The 19,008-nt window shown below is 44.4% G+C and overlaps 1 protein-coding gene across 1 annotated transcript in view; it reads left to right on the top strand.

Annotated features, from left to right (window-relative positions):
- ARVCF (ARVCF delta catenin family member) overlaps window positions 1-19,008 on the top strand; it is a 294,054-nt gene that overhangs the window by 238,038 nt on the left and 37,008 nt on the right. Inside the window, 5 exon segments of the mRNA XM_032228821.1 lie at window positions 7,023-7,075; window positions 7,078-7,139; window positions 9,276-9,447; window positions 14,964-15,005; window positions 15,008-15,034. Of these exon segments, the coding sequence (XP_032084712.1) occupies window positions 7,023-7,075; window positions 7,078-7,139; window positions 9,276-9,447; window positions 14,964-15,005; window positions 15,008-15,034 (356 nt within the window).

Below are 19,008 nucleotides of genomic sequence, written 5' to 3'. Positions count from 1 at the left end.
CGCTTCACAGCACGCATGTACAGCTCTCGACATCCGCTGCCGCAGTTCCAGAAAACATTTTTTGCGCAGGTTTTTTAAAATTACATTGCTAGCCTAACAGCTTTGGTCAGCTAGGTGGAAATATCTAGCTGACCTTGGTTGGTTTTGAAAAGCCAAGAAGGATCGGAGCCGGTTGTTTCCGGGAAGACCAGGAAGTTAAGAAAACAAGGAAAACCAGATTAACAGAGTTGGAAGGGACCTTACAGTTCATCTAGTCCAACCCTCTGCCCAAGCAGGAGAACCAATGCCATTTCTGACAGTTGCAGTCCAGTCTCTTCTTGAAAGCTTCCAGTGATGAAGCTCTCACAACTTCAGAAGGCAACTTCTGTTCCATGGGTTGATTGTTCTCACTGTCAGAAAATGTCTCCTTATTTCCAGGTTGAATCTCTCCTTGGTCAGTTTCCATCCATTATTCCTTGTTGGGCTTTCAGTTGCCTTGGAAAATAATTGACCACTCTTTGTGGCAGCCCCTCAAATATTGGAAGACTGCTCTCCTGTCTGCCCTGGTCCTTCTCTTCACTAGACTAGCCATGCCCAGTTCCTGCAACCGTTCTTCATTCTTCATACATCTTCATAAAGCCATTTCTTTAGTGTTCATATTAGACATTTCTTCATAAAGCCATTTCTTTAATGCTGCCAAGAGTGTTAAATGGTTGTGTAGGGTTTTTTGTCCCAGAAGAAATATAGGTGTTTTTTTTTTTAATTTTTACTCCTTAATTCACTAGTTAATCAAATAGTCAGTACATTCAAGAAGAACTGTAAGGTAAAGGTAAAGGTTCCCCTCGCACTTATGTGTTAGTCATTCCCGACTCTAGGGGGCATTGCTCATCTCCCTTTCAAAGCCAAAGAGCCAGCGCTGTCTGAAGACGTCTCCGTGGTCATGTGGCCGGCATGACTCAATGCCGAAGGCGCAGGGAATGCTGTTCCCTTCCCACCAAAGGTGGTTCCTATTTTTCTACTTGCATTTTTTCCGGGCTTTCGAACTGCTAGGTTGGCAGAAGCTGGGACAAGTAACGAGAGCTCACTCCGTTACGCGGCGCTAGGGATTCGAACTGCTGAACTGCCTACTTTTCTGATCAACATGCCCAGCATCTTAGTCACTTCTAAACCAGCATACCATACTGTTATACAGTATGTGAGGACACTTTCTATCGTGGACCAATAGAAAGAAATCCTCAGCCATTGTTCCACCTGATTTTTCCGCAGGACTCTAAATGAAGGAGAATCTGAATTAACTTTCCCATCCTGTCCAATCTCATGACATCTGGTTGTATCCTGAGCAAGACAGCATATTTTATGCCCGTTAGAAGCCACTTGAGTTCAGCTTGAAGCCTTCCGTGCTAATAGCCAAAAATTATGCATCAATTTTTAACTGCAAAGTCACGGCCCCCGTTCCACCCAGCCTTTGGATGTTTCTTGAGTAAGTTTGAAAGGTGCATTAAAGGAGATCTGGTCTGCATCTCAACTTGGGGGCACTACAGGGAAGGGTGGGACAAGATTCTCCTCTATGGACTCTCAAACTCTTCCATCGCATGACGCTATGCTGAAAGCTTCAGTTCTCTGTTACTCGCAGTTTAAAGCAGGGGGTAATTGTTGGATTTTGTCGACATTTTTGAAGGGCCGCTGCCCTGTTGAAGGGCAGCTGTGTTCTGAAGGTCATTCTGAGTAGCCAGAAAAGGAAGAGCCACAGTTGTTCAGTGAATTGCTGCAGTTGTTAAGCTGGTAACACAATTGTTAAGTGAATCCGACTTCCCCATGGACTTTGCTTGTCAAAGGTCGCAAAACGGGATTGCGTGACCTCTCCCCAGACACTGCAACTGTCAGAAGTACATGCCAGTTGCCAGGCATCTCTTTTTTTTTTTTAAAGTATGCTGCTCATAGATTTTAGCAGCACTGAAATATTGAGCCATTTTCAAAACTTGTACAATTCTTCTTAATAGGTGGCTAAGACGCTGAGCTTGTTAATCAGAAAGGTCGGCAGTTCGACGGTTTGAATCCGTAGTGCCGCGTAACGGAGTGAGCCCCTGTTACTTATCCCAGCTTCTGCCAACCTAGCAGTTCCAAAGCATGTAAAAATGCATGTAAAAATAGGAACCACCTTTGGTGGGAAGGTAACAGCGTTCCGTGTGTCTTCGGCGTTGAGTCATGCCGGCCATGCAATCACGGAGATGTCTTCGGACAGCGCTGGCTCTTCGGCTTTGAAATGGAGATGAGCACTGCCCCCTAGAGCCGGGAATGACTAGCACATATGTGCGAGGGGAATCTGTACTTTACCTTACTGTTCTTCTTCCTATGAATGTACTGACTATTTGATTAATTAGTCAATCTTGGGAATCTTTTATCATTCTACTTAAAAGACTATTATATGTTTATGGTACGTCAAATGTTTGTGCCACGCTGGTGGGGCTTTTCACATGCCCAGCACAAGAAAAATGCCCATTACAAAAGCAGTAATTTAGTCTTTCAAATTGTGTGCAGAATTCTGACACTACCACAGGAAATAGCTGAAGTCCACAGAGGTATCATTTCGTGGTACCCGCAATAAAGTAGTATTTGTCTACATTTCCTAAAATGTGTATCTCTCCTTCATATCTATGGATGGTCAGGGATTGGTTTCATCCAAAGTAACAATTTAAACATCAAAGCAACCAGGCAGAAAACATCAATAAGCCTAACACCAAATTGCAACAAAAAAAAGCAATCTGCAACACAGTGTTGACCAAATTGCAATATTTATGGTAATTATACGTATGTTGGTGGATTCAGCCCACAACCTGTCTGAATCTTCACATTTTTGTCAATTGAAAGTCATCAGGGAAGAGCTGATCCAGTCTGGGATAAAATCTCCTACAAGTTCCAAAACTCAAGGATTTGACTGGGTTTAACTTTAAGCAGTCTGCCTTTTGCAAGGAGTCGCAAAGCTCAGAAGCAGCTATCAAAGATATCCTTCTAAACTGGAGCAGCCTGTAGATAGTGGGTATTACTTGATTTCCCACCAAGAGCACTCAGATATTAGACGGAAGATAAAGAGACATCTTCTGGAGATCTTCGAATCTGATGTGGTCTAGCAAGGAAGAGTCAAACTATTTTGACTCAGAATGTATGTTAGTTGCAGGACACCTTGGATGGGGGAAGGGAAGGGAAGATAGAGGAGGGAGAAAGAATGGAGGGAGAAGAATATGAAGGGTGGAGGGAGAAAAAGGAAGAGAGGAAGGAGGCAAGGAAAGGGAGAGGAAAGAAAAGTAGGGAAGGAAGGAAGGAGGTATTTGGTAAAGTGAAAGGCAGGGAAGGGAGGAAGGAAGACGGTATTTGGTAAAGTTTGAAAGGGGGGAGGAAGGAAGTTCTGCAAAGTATGTTAAATGGATTACATCCAAGTCATCTGTTTATTCTGGCAAGTGATTTAAAAAAAAGAAAAGTCAAACACAAAACAACAACTGAAGTTGGCTGCTGAATGCTGAATCAAGTGACAATCTACCAGTGGCAATCTGTCTATTTAAATGTGTGACTGTATTGCTTCTTTTAAGACTTCTTTTTCCTCTGCTAATTTTAAACAAAGAGCCTTTACTACAAATCCAAGGTGACACGGGATTACGGGGCAATGAAACAGAAAGTTTTTCAGTCCTTGGTAATGCTCAATCATTAAATTCAACGCTCAAATCTTACTTGTGGTATGAGTCCCCCATACTTGGCTATGGGGCTCGTCCCAGAGAAGAGAGAAGACAATTGTCTAAAGAACCAACATGGCCAATTGGCTATCTTATTCATGTCAGCATGGTATAAGGGTGGAATTTATGGACAAATATAGACTAGTCCTTCCATGGCTGCCATTTTCTAAGATGGCAGCCTCCCAAGTATGAATATACACAAGGACTCATGATTTGGGTGTTGAACACTTAAACAATGATAAGATTTGGGGAGCTAAGAAGCCATGAAAATTATTTCAGGTTTTTTTAGTGCTTGAATCAGAGGTGGTATTCAGCAGGTTCTGACCAGTTCTGGAGAACCGGTAGCGGGGAAGAAAGAGAACCTATAAATACCACCTCTGACTGGCACGACTCCCATCTATTCTCTGCCTCCTGAGTCCCAGGTGATTGGGAAAAAAATGGGGATTTTGCAGTATCCTTCCCCTGGAGTGGGGAGGAAATGGAGATTTTATGGTATCCTAATCCTGGAGTGGGGAGGGAATGAAGATTTTATGGTATCCTTATCCTGGAGTGGAGAGGGAATGGAGATTTCACAGTATCCTTCCCCTGGAGCGGGGAGGGAATGGAGATTTCACAGTATCCTTCCTCTGGAGTGGGGTGGGAATAGAGATTTTGCAGTATCCTTCCGTGGAGTAGGGAGGAAATGGAGATTTTGCAGTACCTTCCCCTGCCATGCCCACCAAGCCATGCCTACCAAGCCACCCCCACAGAACCGGTAGTAAACAAATTTGAATCCCACCACTGGGTTGAATGTTGCCTTGGGTATGAACTCCATTGAAAAAAATCTGAATTGTTGCATCTCAAAGGTGCTTTTTCAAGAGGCAACTGAACTGTCTTTGTTTCCCTTGAAACGTTTCTCTTCCAAAGAACTGATGAAGCTTCCTGGATGACAAGCGAAACGTCTTCAAAGGAAAACCAAGGAAGTCCAGTTGCCTCTTGAAAAAGCACCTTTGGGACAACCACGACCTGGAGGATGGCGAATCTCCATAGATATTGCACGAATCAATTGTGTCACTTCAGAAAGAACTATTACATTATTGTAAAGTTGAAGAAGTTACTAAACCCTGGCAAGATTCAAGCAGAGGGATGCACTGATCACTTGGTTAAATTTCCAGGATGTCGTTGTTATCCCACAAATATATATTTCTGTGGATTTTTATGGATTCCATGAAGTTTGCCCCAGGGTTTTCCAGATCTTCTCTTTTGTCATTTAATTAGAACATTAATTCCAATGCTTACTAATGTTGAGATAATAAAACCAGTGTTCATGTCGCTTTCCTGAAGCCTTCATATCTCTCTCCCACCTCCCCAATTGGATATTTTCAGAAGTGCATTGGCCCTAAACGATCCACTTAAAAATTCTCTTCCAAGAGGTGACAGAAAATTAGCGAGGCGGGAATTGTTTCAGGGAAATAATCTGATCATTTCTTCATTAAAATTCTGTTAGGTTTCCAATAAAGGAAGGCAGCTTCAGAACCCGAGACAATTAAAACTTACACTGGGAAGATTTTAAAAAGACCAAAATTGCGCACAGCTCCAGGTGGTTTATTATTATTTTTTTAAAAAAATTACCACTCTACCCTTCCTTCAAAGCTTTAATTTTTTTTTTAAAGTAGCATTTCTTTTCAAGCTGTTTGGAAGTGGCCATCGTGGCAATGATTTGAAGGTATCATCCCTGTGTGTTTGGATTTTTGGTTTACATTGTGTAAAGAGGCTCAGCTAATTAGCTTTAGTTAATTGCTCTGTGTGTCTTTAATGGGGCTTAGCTCTTCCTTTCGCACATCGACAATCCGCTTAGCCTGTTCATAAATATTAACGGAAGGTGGATTGGGTGGAAAGAAAAATAGAGGGCATTGTCCTTCCCAGAGTCATTACGGTGGTTGGAGCTATGGCCAAATTGATAAGAATAGAATAGAATATGAATATGAAAGAATACGAATAAAATATGAATATGAAAGAATGTGAATAGAATATAAATAGAACAGAACAGAATAAATAGAATAGAAATAAGAAAGAATAGAATAGAATAGAAAATAATATGAACAGAATAGAATAGAAAAGAATACAAATAGAATATGAATATGAAAAGAATAGAAAATAATATTAATAGAATATGAATAGAATAGAACAGAACAGAATAGAATATGAATATGAATAGAACAGAATAGTATATGAATAGAATAGAAAAGAATATGAATGGAATATGAATAGAACAGAATAGAATATAAATAGAATAGAACAGAATATGAATATGAATAGAAAAGAAAAGAATACAAATAGAATGGAATAGAAGTCTTTATTGGCCAAGTGTGGTTGGACACACAAGGAATTTGTCTTTGGTGCAGATGCTCTCAGTATACATAAAGAAAAATAAAATAGAATCGTAAGATACAACACTCAGCAATAGTCATAGGTTACTAATAAGCAATCAAATCATACTAGGAAACAAATAAAACAAATTAAAATGTAAGATACAAGCAACATGGTTATAATCATAAGTGGGAAGAGATTAGGTACTAGGAAGGAAGAGAAGAATAATAGTAATACAGTCTTAGTAAATTGTTGGATTAATTGTTCTGTCAGGAAATTTCTCCTCAGTTCTAAATTGCTTCCCTCTTTGATTAGTTTCCATTCATTGCTTCTTGTTCTACCCTCAGGTGCCTTGGAGAATAGTTTGAGTCCTTCTTTCTATTAAAATAGACATCCCCAGTTCCTGCAACCGTTCTTCATATGTTTTAGTCTCCAGTCCCCTAATCGTCTTTGTGGCTCTTCTCTGCACTCTTTCTAGAGTCTCCACATCTTTTCTACATCATGGTGACCAAAACTGGATGCCGTATTCCAAGTGTGGCCTTACCAAGGCCTTATAAAGGGTTCACCAACAAAGCACACCCGACAAAAGCACGGCAAGAAAACCACGAGTTCTAAACCACGCGACGAATGAGCGCAGAAGCGCGCCGACAACAGCATGCTGACAGAAGCGCGCTCTAAACCTAACCCTGAACCTAACCCTAACCCTAAACCTAACCCTAAACCTAACCCTGAACCTAACCCTTACCTTAACTTAAATCGCGCTTCTGTCAGCGTGCTGTGTCAGCGGGCTGTTGTCGGCGTGTTGATGACGTCACAGTTTTCGCACCACGGTTTCCTCAGCGCGCTTTTGTCGTGTGCGCATTTGTCGGGTCACGCTATAAAGTGGTATTAAAACTTCAGCGGATCTGATTCTATCCTTCTGTTCATGCAGCCTAGAACTAGAATTTTATTATTATTATTATTTTGCAGGAATGTAAGTTCAGATGGCGCTGAAGCACGTCGGAGACTCCGGGAATGTGAAGGGTGGTAGATGCTCTTCTCCATGCTTTGCAGTCGGCCGTTGGCAAAAAAGACACGGATAACAGGGTAACTTCTGGGTTGCATGTCCGAAAGGGAATTGTAGCCCTATCTGTAGCCCTATCTATTTACAGGTTCTCCATCCCAGCCAGCTGGTCTTCATGCGTGCAACAGAACCCAGAAGTGCAGCTGGCCACTACACGCATGAGCCACGGCCAGCTGCTCTCTTCTGTGTTCTGGCGCTTTAGTGCACGTGCACTCCAGTTTTGGCACTCGGTGCCGAAATAGCAATAGCAATAGCAATTAGACTTATATACCGCAATCATAGGGCTTTCAGCCCTCTCTAAGCGGTTTACAGAGTCAGCATATCGCCCCCCACAGTCTGGGTTTCTCATTTCACCCACCTCGGAAGGATGGAAGGCTGAGTCAACCCTGAGCTGGTGAGATTTGAACAGCCGAACTGCAGAACTGCAGTCAGCTGAAGTAGCCTGCATTTAACCACTGCGCCACCTGGGCACTTAGGTTAGCTATCACTGGTATAGAGCTTGGGTCATTGGGTGCAATAATGCAATACGTGGGGACACCCTCTCCCTCCCCCGTGCCTCCCACTCCCATACGCATGCTCCGAGTCTCCTTCTTGAGCATGGAGTTGGATTGCCTGGTCTTCCAACTCTATTCTGATTGATGTCATTCTGCTCCAAGTTTTCCCATAGAGCGTTTCTCCCAAAGTGTGAAGAATTGAGCCTCTGCACACAAGTCTCTCCCTTCAGCTGCTGAGTTCTTGGCAGTCGTTGTGTTGGAGGGTCTCACAGTTTGTGACTATGTGTATATGTTTCAGGAGGGAGGAGAAGATCGAGATGGGATAGATTCCAGCAAAGCTCCCACATGCAACGTAGAAGCTTTTGGCTGCTGTTCCCAGATTTTTGACAAGCCCACACAAATTAAACCGTGCTGTGGTCTTTCCCTTTTTACCGTCTGCAAGTCATTAGCTGGAGGTGGAACCTGGGGGAGGATAGGCAGGGCTTCTCCATCCCTGGTAGGTCTTCTGGCTGTGAGCTGTAGCACAGATAAATCTCAGATGCCTCTGGCAAATATCCGTCCAGCTCCTTTGTCCATTGTAAATATTTTGCTTTGGGTAAGTTCTTGCTTTATTAAAAGCTTGAAGTCACTCATCCGTTGACCTGCTATGCTGGTTGCTCCACTGGAAAAGTTAGCAGAAATAGAATTTTTTTTTGTAAATAGGATTGTTACTAAAAATATGGATCCGATATGGAAAAGCTGTTACAAAGTACAATTTTGTGTTTTGTCTTTTTCAATGTTGGAAAATTTTAATAAATACTATTTTTAAAAAGGGAAAAGTTAGCAGGGAATGAAAAAGAACCATCGCTAGCTTGGAACAATGGATGGTCACAGCCGACCAGGGTAGAAAACCTGGCTTAGGAGAATACGGATCGTCCTTGACTTACAACCACAATTGGGACCAGAATGTCCATCACTAAGTGATTTCGGTCATTAAGTGAGTCACCCCTGAAGTTATAAATTTCATCATCATCATCATCTCCTATTTATGACCCCATAATCCCTTGTGGGGTGGAGTCTTGGACAACTAAATGGAGCTTAGTGTTTACTGGCCGGATGCCCTTCCCTGTCTCCAATGTGGAGTTATATCCAGCAGATACATTCTCATTGCGCCCAGAGAGAGAAATATCTGCCTCTACCTACGATCTGCCTCTACCTAGGATCGAACTTGCAGGCTCCTGAACTGTGAGTTGGGAGCTCCACCTCTAGGCCACCGCACCAGGGATGGGTTGCTCCTGGCATTATTGCCGGTTCGGTGTGCACAAAAATTTTATAATGTGGTGCGCTCATCCTCTATAATTTCTACTCCTTTTATCTATCCATTGATAAAGCACATCCTGTGTTGAAAAAACAGTCTTGTTTCTTCCTTATCTTTTTTTATTAATCTCAATCTATCCATCTCCGCCCAGTCTACTGTTTTTCTAATTATACTTTCATAGGTAGGTGTAGCCTCCTTTTTATCCAATATTGTGCGAATACAATTCTCGCTGCTGTCAGCCCATGTATTATAAGCATATAGTCCCTTTGTTATGGTTTTCTGGTAGTGTACGTAACGAAAATTATTTCTGGCTTTAAGTCTTACGTGTCTTCCGTCTTCTTTTTTCCCGGGAAACCACTTTGCTTCAGTCGGTGGAGAATTGTGTCTGCATCATGAGGAATCTCTCCTACCACGTCCACAAAGAAATTCCGGGCGCCGATAAGTTCCGGGAATTAGAAAATAACCAGCTGGGAAGTTTTGGAGGAACTCATAAGAAAAAGAAAGACGACGCGGGCTGCTTCGGTGGGAAAAAAGCCAAAGGTATGGGTGTCCTAATATCTGGGCGTGACGAAGAAGGTTACACCCATTCTGCAATCCGATTGCAATGCTGGTTGAGCCTTAACCAGCCTTCCCCCCCCCCCCCAATATGGTTCCCTCCAGTTGCTTTTGGGCCTCCAAGTCCCAGAATTCCAAGCGAGCTAGCCTGATGCGGGATGCCGTGTGTTGCATTTCGTTAGCCCTCCAGATGCTTCGATTGGATACATTGCACTCAATCTTTAATCTCCGTGCAACACTGGTTGATCCTAAACCAGCTTCCCCCCCCTCCCCAATATGGTTCCTTCCAGTTGCCTTGGGCCTCCAAGTCCCAGAATTCCAAGCCTGATCAGGGATGCCGTGTGTTGCATCTTCGCTAATGTCTTAGAAGCCACCATTTCCTGTTCCCAACAGGCACCGCAAGCCGTGAGCAGTGAGATTTTAATGACCGATCTCACAGAACCTCTGTAGCTCAGGGCTGAATGGTGGCGCTCTCTGAGCGCGATGGTTCGCTTGCAGACGTTTCATGAGCCGGCTAAGTAAGGGGTGAGCAGAAGTAATCCAATCTTCAGGCATTTCCCTGCACCTGCTTTGCGACATGTGTCCCGTGGGACAATACAGGCTGGGAGATGCGTCTGTACGCCGAGTCAGGGTCCTTTCCTGGAATGCCATTTTAAGTTAATCTGTGCTGAACCAGGCCAGCGCGTGGCTTATCCCGAAGTGTAATACGATGCAGGTTGTGCGGTATCGGATCCCAGCGAATGTGTGGTCTTTGATAACCTCACACCTTTCTGGACAGCTGCTCGGCTCTTCGGACCGAGAAGTCTTTAGTGATGATCTCGGCTGACGTGCAAATGCAGATACCCGATTGCCCATTGTTAGTCAAGAGAGAATGTGAGGGTATTCAGATTAGGAGAGGAGAGGGTAGAGGACAGGACAGGGAAGGGAAGGTCAGGAAGGGCAGGATAAGATATAGGATAGGACAGGATAAAATACAGGACAGGATAAGATATAGGACAGGACAGGATAACATATAGGACAGGACAGGACAGGATAAGATACAGGACAGGATAAGATACAGGACAGGATAAGATATAGGACAGGACAGGATAACATATAGGACAGGACAGGATAAGATCCAGGACAGGACAGGATAACCTATAGGACAGGACAGAATAAGATACAGGACGGGACAGGATAAGATACAGGACAGGACAGGACAGGATAACATATAGGACAGGACAGGATAAGATATAGAATAGGACAGGACAGGATAGAATGACCTATGTTTGTGCTGGTTGACTATATAAATTTGTTTAATAAATAAATAAAATAAAGAGAGTAGAATAGAATTAGAGCAGAGCAGAATAGAGAAACAGAAGTTAGAAGTACTATCACTGGTGACATTACCTAGTTTGGTCATTGAAACATCTGCAAGAAAACCACCAAGCTCACAGAAGGATCTCCTCCCCAATCCCATTGTGTCAGAGATAACTCTTTTGTTCCCTCCCAAGAGAAGACACACACTTTGGGATGTTCAGACCAAGCGAACTCCAGAAGGAGAGCTGGAGGGCCTGAGCATCTTTCTGGGAAGGGGGGGGAGCTGTGGTGCCCTTCCCATCTCAAAAAACGTCAGAAATTTCGCTGTCTCCGCTCCAGGTTTTAAACCTCGCTTTGCAAAAGTTCTTGTCTGATTTTTCCTTTTGGTTTAGTCCTTCCTTTTGAAAACGTTTTGTTTGTTTTCATTTTCACCCCCTTGGGCTGCTTTTCTGGTTATTAGAGGAATGGTTCAACCAAGGTGAGTTTTCTTCTTCCTTCTCTTGTCTTCCTGTCCACATTTCTGTTCTTTTCTCTCTCCTTTTTTTTTCTTCCTCCACTGGGCCAGATTTCTCTCTTCTTCCTCCCTTCAACATAAGGATGAAAGCTGGGAGAAATAAAGGTTGGGTCTCTTGCTTTGCTTTCCCCTGGGTGCATGTCTCATTCTTCATTTTATTCTTATTTTTCATATCCTGCTTGTTTTCTCCATGGCTAGGAAATGCAAGAGGCTGGGATGAATTTGGGTTGATTTTCAGGGGAAGAAAGAGCCAGTTTCAGAAGAGATGGACCCAGCCAAAAATGTGACAAGATGTTTCCTCCTCCGCCCCCGCCCTCCTCCTCCTCTTTCTTCAATATGAGAAGAATTCTCTTTTTCCATTTCTGTTCTCTATTATAAAACTTTCTTCTTCTTCTTCTTCTTCTTCTTCTTCTTCTTCTTCTTCTTCTTCTTCTTCTTCTTCTTCTTCTTCTCCTTCTCCTTCTCCTTCTCCTCCCCCTTCTCCTCCTCCTCCTCCCTCCTCCTCCTTCTCCTCCTCCTCCTTTCATGACTGGCCCATGCCCATTCTTACGGTGGTTCCCATTGAGTGACAGGTATGTAGGTCATTGTTCCTAATCACTTTGTGCAACCTTCTCGCTGGAGCTGAGCATGTGACCTACCGCTTCTTCTGCCTTTTTGCACAATCCACACTTCAAATCATTTTTATTATTACTATTATTAACCTTGTTGATTTGCGAGTGGGGAAGTGGAGAGGGGAATCAAGATTAGCCTTCCCTTCCATGCTGTTGTTTCCTTATGGCAATCTTCCAACCCCGCCAAGCTGGCTTTTGAAGAAGTTTTTAAAGGTTGTTCACGAAACGCATTGAACAAAAAAAAATTCCTAGCGAGAATTTTCCCTGAGGTATACATTTCTGAGCGCTGGAGATAAAAAACTGCTGAACCATTTAAAAGCTGCTTTGTATTGGTAATACGCCTGAATTCGTGGAACCTCAGGAAGGGTATTTTTTTTTAAGTTTCTTTATTTATTTTTACTTATTTCCCTTGCTGAGATTTTTTTTTTCCCTCCTGGTAAGTTTTTTTAAAAAAAGAAATGAGAAACGCAACCAAATCCTGCTGACCTTGTGTCTGTGGAAATGCCTCACTCTGTTGCCTGAGGTGCATAACTTTCTAAAGTTGAAAAAACCTGGATTTTCTTTCGGAATGACTTGTCACCTGTTCAGATTTGATAGGAATGTTGTGGCTCACAGGTTCCATTGTATCTGGCAGCAGATTCGGACAGTGACGAGGTTGGGGAGGAACATGGGCCACTCCTTGGGGGTTGAGGAAAGCTCAGATCAGACAGCAATGAGGCAGAAGAACAGCTGGAGCCTGTTCCCAGTGCGCGCATGCGCAGAGCTGCCAGAAGACAAGAACAACCAAGAAATCAGGGTCGACTTGGGAGTAAAGCCACACCTTGGAGGTGATTGGCTCCTCCCATAGAAAACAAAGAGGAGCGAATGGGGAGGGGGCTTTTGCAGGAATCAATTCCTTCAGTCGGTTCAAGAGTGGAAAGTTCTGTTTGTGACTATAAGAGACTCTGTGCTGGGTTTGCCTTGCCCTGTGTCTAGAAACTAGTTATCTGGCAGCGCTCCAAGTGAGATAAGGTGCGTGTGGATAAACATTCCTCTGAAAGACTGTTTGCTAAGCCTGGCTGACTGTGAATGAAAGGAGTTCCCAGTTGTGGAAATAAAAGAGGTTGTGCAGGGATCAAGACTTTGCTTCTTGCTTTCTAAGGAAGCCTGAGTCCGAACAGGAAAGGCTTTTAAATATGTTTTTATCACATTTTTATTGCACTTGGACTCTCGCTGACTTAGAGGCATGGAAAGAAATGAATTCCTCTTGTCAGACTTCTAGAAAATTCTAGAATCAGGCCAGATAGCTAGAATATGGTTGGCTTCTTTGCTTGTTTATATCCTGCCTTTATTATTTTTACAAATCACTCAGGCGGTGAATGCATCCTACACACACCTTCCTCCTTCTATTTTCCCCACAGCAAAAAGCCTCTGAGGTGGGTTGGGCTGAGAGAAATTGGCCCAAAGTCACTCAGCTGGTTTTAATGGCTAAGGCAGGACTAGAACTCCCAGTCTCCCGGTGATTGGCCCAAAGTCAATTCAAGGTTGTCTCGTCCTTCCGTCCTTCTGAGGTCGGTAAATGAGGACCCAGATTGTTGGGGGCAAGAGACTGACTCTGTAAACCGCTTAGAGAGGGCTGGAAAGTACCGTGATGTGGTACTGTATATAAGACTTATATACTAGTGTTAGTGCTATTGTCCTTCCTTCCTTCCTTCCTTCCTTCTTTCCTTCCTTCCGTCCTTCCTTCTTTTCTTCCCTCCCTCCCCTCCCTCCCTCCCTCTCTCCCTGGCTGCCTGCACAGTTGTTAGATTGCAGAATTTCAGGCTATACCTTCTAACTGCTGGCTGCTTGCAATTTGGCAGTTCAAATCTCACCAGGCTCAAAGTTGACTCAGCCTTCCGTCCTTCCGAGGTTGTAAAATGAGGACCCAGATTGTTGGGGGCAAGAGGCTGACTCTGTAAACCCTTAGAGAGGGCTGGAAAGTACCGTGATGTGGTACTGTATATAAGACTTATATACTAGGGTTAGTGCTATTGTCCTTCTTTCCTTCCTTCCTTCCTTCCTTCCTTCCTTCCTTCCTTCCTTCCCTCCCTCCCTCTCTCCCTCCCTCCCTCCCTCCCTCCCTCCCTTCCTCCCTGCACAGTGGTTAGAATGCAGAATTTCAGGCTACTCCTGCTAACTGTTGGCCTGCTTGCAATTTGGCAATTCGAATCTCACTAGTCAAGGTTGTCTCGTCCTTCCGTCCTTCCGAGGTGGGTAAAATGAGGACCAGATTGTTGGGGGCAAGAGGCTGACTCTGTAAACCCCTTAGAAGAGGGCTGGAAAGTACCATGATGTGGTACTGTATATAAGACTTATATACTAGTGTTAGTGCTATTATCCTTCTTTCCTTCCTTCCTTCCTTCCTTCCTTCTTCCTTCCTTCCCTCCCTCCCTCCCTCCCTCCCTCCCTCCCTCCCTTCCTCCCTTCCTCCTGCACAGTGGTTAGAGTGCAGAATTTCAGGCTACTCCTGCTAACTGTTGGCTGCTTGCAAATTGGCAATTCGAATCTCACTAGTCAAGGTTGTCTCGTCCTTCCGTCCTTCGAGGTGGGTAAAATGAGGACCCAGATTGTTGGGGGCAAGAGGCTGACTCTGTAAACCCCTTAGAGAGGGCTGTAAAAGCACTGCAAATGGCATATAAATCTAAGTGCTGTTGCTGTTCAGGATTCGCTTAACACCCACAGTGATTCGCTTAACAACTGTGCCAAAAAAAGGTCATCAAATGAATGCAACTCACTTAACAACAGAAATCCTGGCCCTGATTGCGGGTCGGGCGTTGAGGACTACCTGTATGCCAGTCAATCATACTTCCCACCACTTGTTTGTCGTTTCTCCTCATTCATGAAACTTCATTTGCATGTCCAGTAATATATGTCCCAAGCTTCCATAGGGAGAAAACGCATGTACAGATAATGGGGGATTGGGGGGTGAGAAGGGACGTGATTTTAAGCTTTGCATTCAGTTTGTCCCAATTGGGGATGGCATAGAAATGGGTTTGGTTGATTACTGACCCCCCCAAATCATATTGATTCAGTCATTTCCTGTGTCTCCTGCTTAGGAAAGAAGAACGGGGATGTCGACCGGAACTTCGATACACTGGATTACCTAAGCGATCCGAATCAGCAAAAGGTAATTCAGAAATCAGCAAAGAGTAAATTGTGCGTCCGTAAGGAGTGCTGCAGAAGAGGAGGGTCATAATATCCAATTTCGTGGTTGCAAAAGGACATTTACCTGGAAACAGGACCACTAACCAGAAAGAGGGGGCCACATCGATCAGAATAGAGCTGGAAGGGACCGTGGAGGTCTTCTAGTCCAACCCCCTGCTTAAGGAGCAGGAGACTCTATACCAAAGGTGGGTTCCTACCGGTTCGGCCCAGTTGTGCCCAACCAGTAGTGGTATGGTGGCATGGGTCGCTGGGAACCGGTAGTGATACAGGCCAGTTCTCCGGTTGGCACCATTGGGGCTGCCATCTTGTTTTTAAGTCTTGCAAATGCGCAGAACAATTTTAATTGAACTGTGCATGCCTGCGCATCCAGCGCGCATAAAAGCAAACTGGCAGTCAAGCCGGCTAGAACCCATCCCTGCTCGATACCATTCCAGACAAGTGGCTTTGCAGTCTCTTCTTAAAAACCTCCAGAGATGAAGCATCCACAACTTCTGGAGGCAAGTTGTTCAGAATAACTGAGTTGGAAGGGATCGTAGAGGTCTTCTAGTCCAACCCCCTCCTCGAGCAGGAGACCCTATACCATTTGAGACAAATGGTTGCCCAGCCTCTTCTTAAAACCTCCAGAGATGAAGCGCCCACAACTTCTGGTGGCAAGCTGTTCCACTGATTAATTGTTCTCACTGTTAGGAAGTTTCTCCTTAATTCCAGGTTGCTTATCTCCTTGATTAGTTTCCATCCATTATTTCTTGTCTTGCCTCTTGCCTTCTGGTGGTTTGGAAAATAAATTGATCCTCTCCTCTTTGTGGCAGCCCCTCAAATACTGGAATACTACTATCATGTCCCCCTCTAGTCCTTCTTTTCTGTAGACTACCCAGTTCCTGCAACCGTTCCTCGTATGTTTTAGTCTCCAGGCCTTTGATCTTCCTAGTTGCTCTTCTCTGCACTTTTTCCAAAGTCTCAACATCTTTTTTTGTAACGTGGTGACCAAAACTGGATGCAGCATTCCAGGTGTGGCCTTACTAGGGCTTTACAAAGTAGGACTAACACTTCACTTGATTTTGATTCTATGCCTCGTTTATACAACAAGGATTCCATTGGCTGTTTTTGGTTGGCTCATGTTTAAGGGATCGTCCACCAGGACTCCAAGGTCTCTCTCACCGGCACTATTTTGAGCCTAATACAAGTAGACTGAGTTTTGTGGGTCGCTAGTAGAGCTAGCAGCAGACTCGGACAGTGAGGAGGTTGGGGAAAGAACATGGGCGCCAGTCCTGGAGTCTGAGGAGGGCTCTCTGTTGGAGGCAGAGAGGGGATCAGGGCCGTATGCCAGTTATCAACTGCCTTCAGACATCAGTGAGGCAGATGAACAGCTGGAGTCTGTTCCAGTGTGCGCATGCGCAGAGTGGCCAGATGAAGGGAACCAGCTAAAGAACAGGGGTTGACTGGGAGTTAAAGCCACAGGTGGACGATGAATGGCCCCTCCAGAGGAAATAAAGAGGAGCGAAGGGAGTGGAGTTTGCAGGAGGACCATTAGTTTGCGTAATTGGTTTGGAGACTCCTTGCCAAATTTGCAGATCTCGGCCTGGCAGCTCTCCAAGGGAGATCAGGTCTGTGACTGTAAATCCTCCCTCGAAAGACTTTGCTGGAGGTGAATGAGCAGAATTCACAATCAATTAATAAAAGGGGTTTTTGTTGGGACCAGGCTCTTGGGAAGACTGGGTAAGAATATTGAGGGGCACGGAGAAAGATACAAAGGTTGTTTTGAGGGGGAAAACAGCCTTGGTTGGATTTTTTTTTCTCAGAGTAGTTGCCAAAATGTTTATTTTTTATTTGGAAGTCCTTGGATATCTTTTGAGCTCACCCGAGGGAATTGTTCCTGCCTACAGGGAAAAACCTGGAAATACGATACCGGTTGAATTTATATGCATCATGTCTAGATTTGAGGAAAAGTTGAAGCCACGGAGAATGTCTTTTTTAAAGATAGACTTGAAAAGAAGCGAGTGAAAATATCTAGAAGAGTGGTGGGTTTGATGGACTTGACAGGAGAGGTGAATCCCCAGGAGGGATGGGTATGTTCCAAAGGGGTAAGAGGCAACTCGGCTTGTGATGTTATGCGTGAGAGAAAGAGGTGAAGACAGCCTCTCCCTACCAGTTCCATGAGTATATGTTAGAGGCAGATAGTTGAGTGTTTAGCCTGCAAGATTTTGTCTATAGGTGGTAAACAATAAAAGAACTTAGCTTGGAAGAATCACCACCTGTCATTCTTGGTTTGGGTCCTGACCCATGGTGACTGAGGAATTCTGGGAATTGAGTCCGCACACAATATGATGGAATATAGTGAGGAGGTGGATTTCCAGGAGGGAGGAGCTGTTGTGGCCACCAGCTGCCAGCGGAGTTGGCAGCAGACTGGATGGTGAGGAATTGGGGAGGAACTTGTCCCAGTGCTGGAGTCTGGAGAAGGCTCTGATGGATAGAGCCAGGGCCCGTCCGACATTTCCCAGCCACCGGAGAAGCAGCCTGCCTTTGGAGGCTGTTATGAGTGAGGAGGAAGAACAGCTGGGGCCTGTTCCAGATGCATGTGCAGAGCAGTTAGAAGAGGTGAGCAACGGAGGACAAGGAGTCGACTGGGAAGCAAAGCACACGTGGCTGCTGAATGGTCCCTTGGGGGGAATAAATAGAAGGAAAGGGGAGTGGTGGTCATAGGAGACAACAGATCGTATTTCTGGAGTTTTTGCTTCATGCATTAAAGACTGCTTGCCAGAACTAATTTGCACCCTTTCAGCTGGGAGCTCACGGTTATCGCAAGGAACTGATAAGGTCTGTATTGCCATTAACTCCTTGAAGGACTCTTGCCTGGACTTTTTGATGTGTGAATGCAATTAATTCACAAGAGGTAAAGAAAGAGGGATTTTTTTTTGTGGCAAGGAGTCTGTTTCTTGCTTCTGCTAAGGCTGGGTCAGAACAGGAGCTGCCTTCCAGAGGAATAAGGGACAAACTCCACCCAGATATTAAATGTGAGAGAAAGAGGGTGAAGACAGTGCCTTCCTAATAGCTCCCTATATTGTAGATGCAGATAATTGAGTGTTCACTTCGGCATGATGTTGTCAAAAGGTATGAAAAAATGGAATAACTCAGCCTGAAAGAATCTTAGTGTGTCACTTTTTTATTTTGAGCCTGATGGTTGGTTTCGGGATATATTTCGTAATGTAGTGCTATAAAAGATTTCTTCTATTTCTAATTGCTTTCCCCCCCACCTTGTAAATGTCTGTGTGGCTTCCTTAATTATAATGTGTTGGCGGAATTTGTCCCGTCAAACAAGAGAAGAATAAAATCATGGTTACTGATCTATTAATGGCAAGGCCAGCTCGGTGACATGGCGTTTTAATCTTTTTCAGATGAGATTAATTGCCAGCCCAGGCCGAGCCACATGTCAAGACCGAAAAGGTCTAAATGAGGAAATGGATTTGATTTGAGTGATATCGTGGCCTGCTGTGTGTGTATGTTGGAAGCCAACCATTGTATATTAAATTTTTTTTTTCCACATTCAGGTGTACTTTAAGGCAGGATATTTTTTGAAACAAATGGAAATAATAGAGGTAATCGTTCAAAGAATCTTTTGTGGAAAGGCTGAAATGAATAATGAAGGATTGTGCATTGTATCCGCTGCTTAGTTAAGATTGGTAAAAAAAATGCTCTGCTTGGGTCCTTCAAAAACGGTGTGAAGATCTTGTTGTGGCCCGCGGCAGCAGAAGAGCTGGCAACAGAGTCAGACAGTGAGGAGGTTGGGAGGAACACGGGCCAGTCCTGGGAGCTGAGGAAAGCGCAGACGAGGGCTGTGCGTCGGAGGCAGAGAGGGAGCCAGACAGCAGTGATGCAGAGGAACAGCTGGAGCCTGTTCCCAGTGTGCGCATGCGCAGAGCTGCCAGAAGACAAGAACAA

The sequence above is a fragment of the Thamnophis elegans genome, chromosome 13, assembly GCF_009769535.1.
Source record: "Thamnophis elegans isolate rThaEle1 chromosome 13, rThaEle1.pri, whole genome shotgun sequence".
NCBI lineage: Eukaryota > Metazoa > Chordata > Lepidosauria > Squamata > Colubridae > Thamnophis > Thamnophis elegans.
Note: the sequence above shows the minus strand (reverse complement) of the source record. Positions and strands in the feature narration are given on the sequence as shown.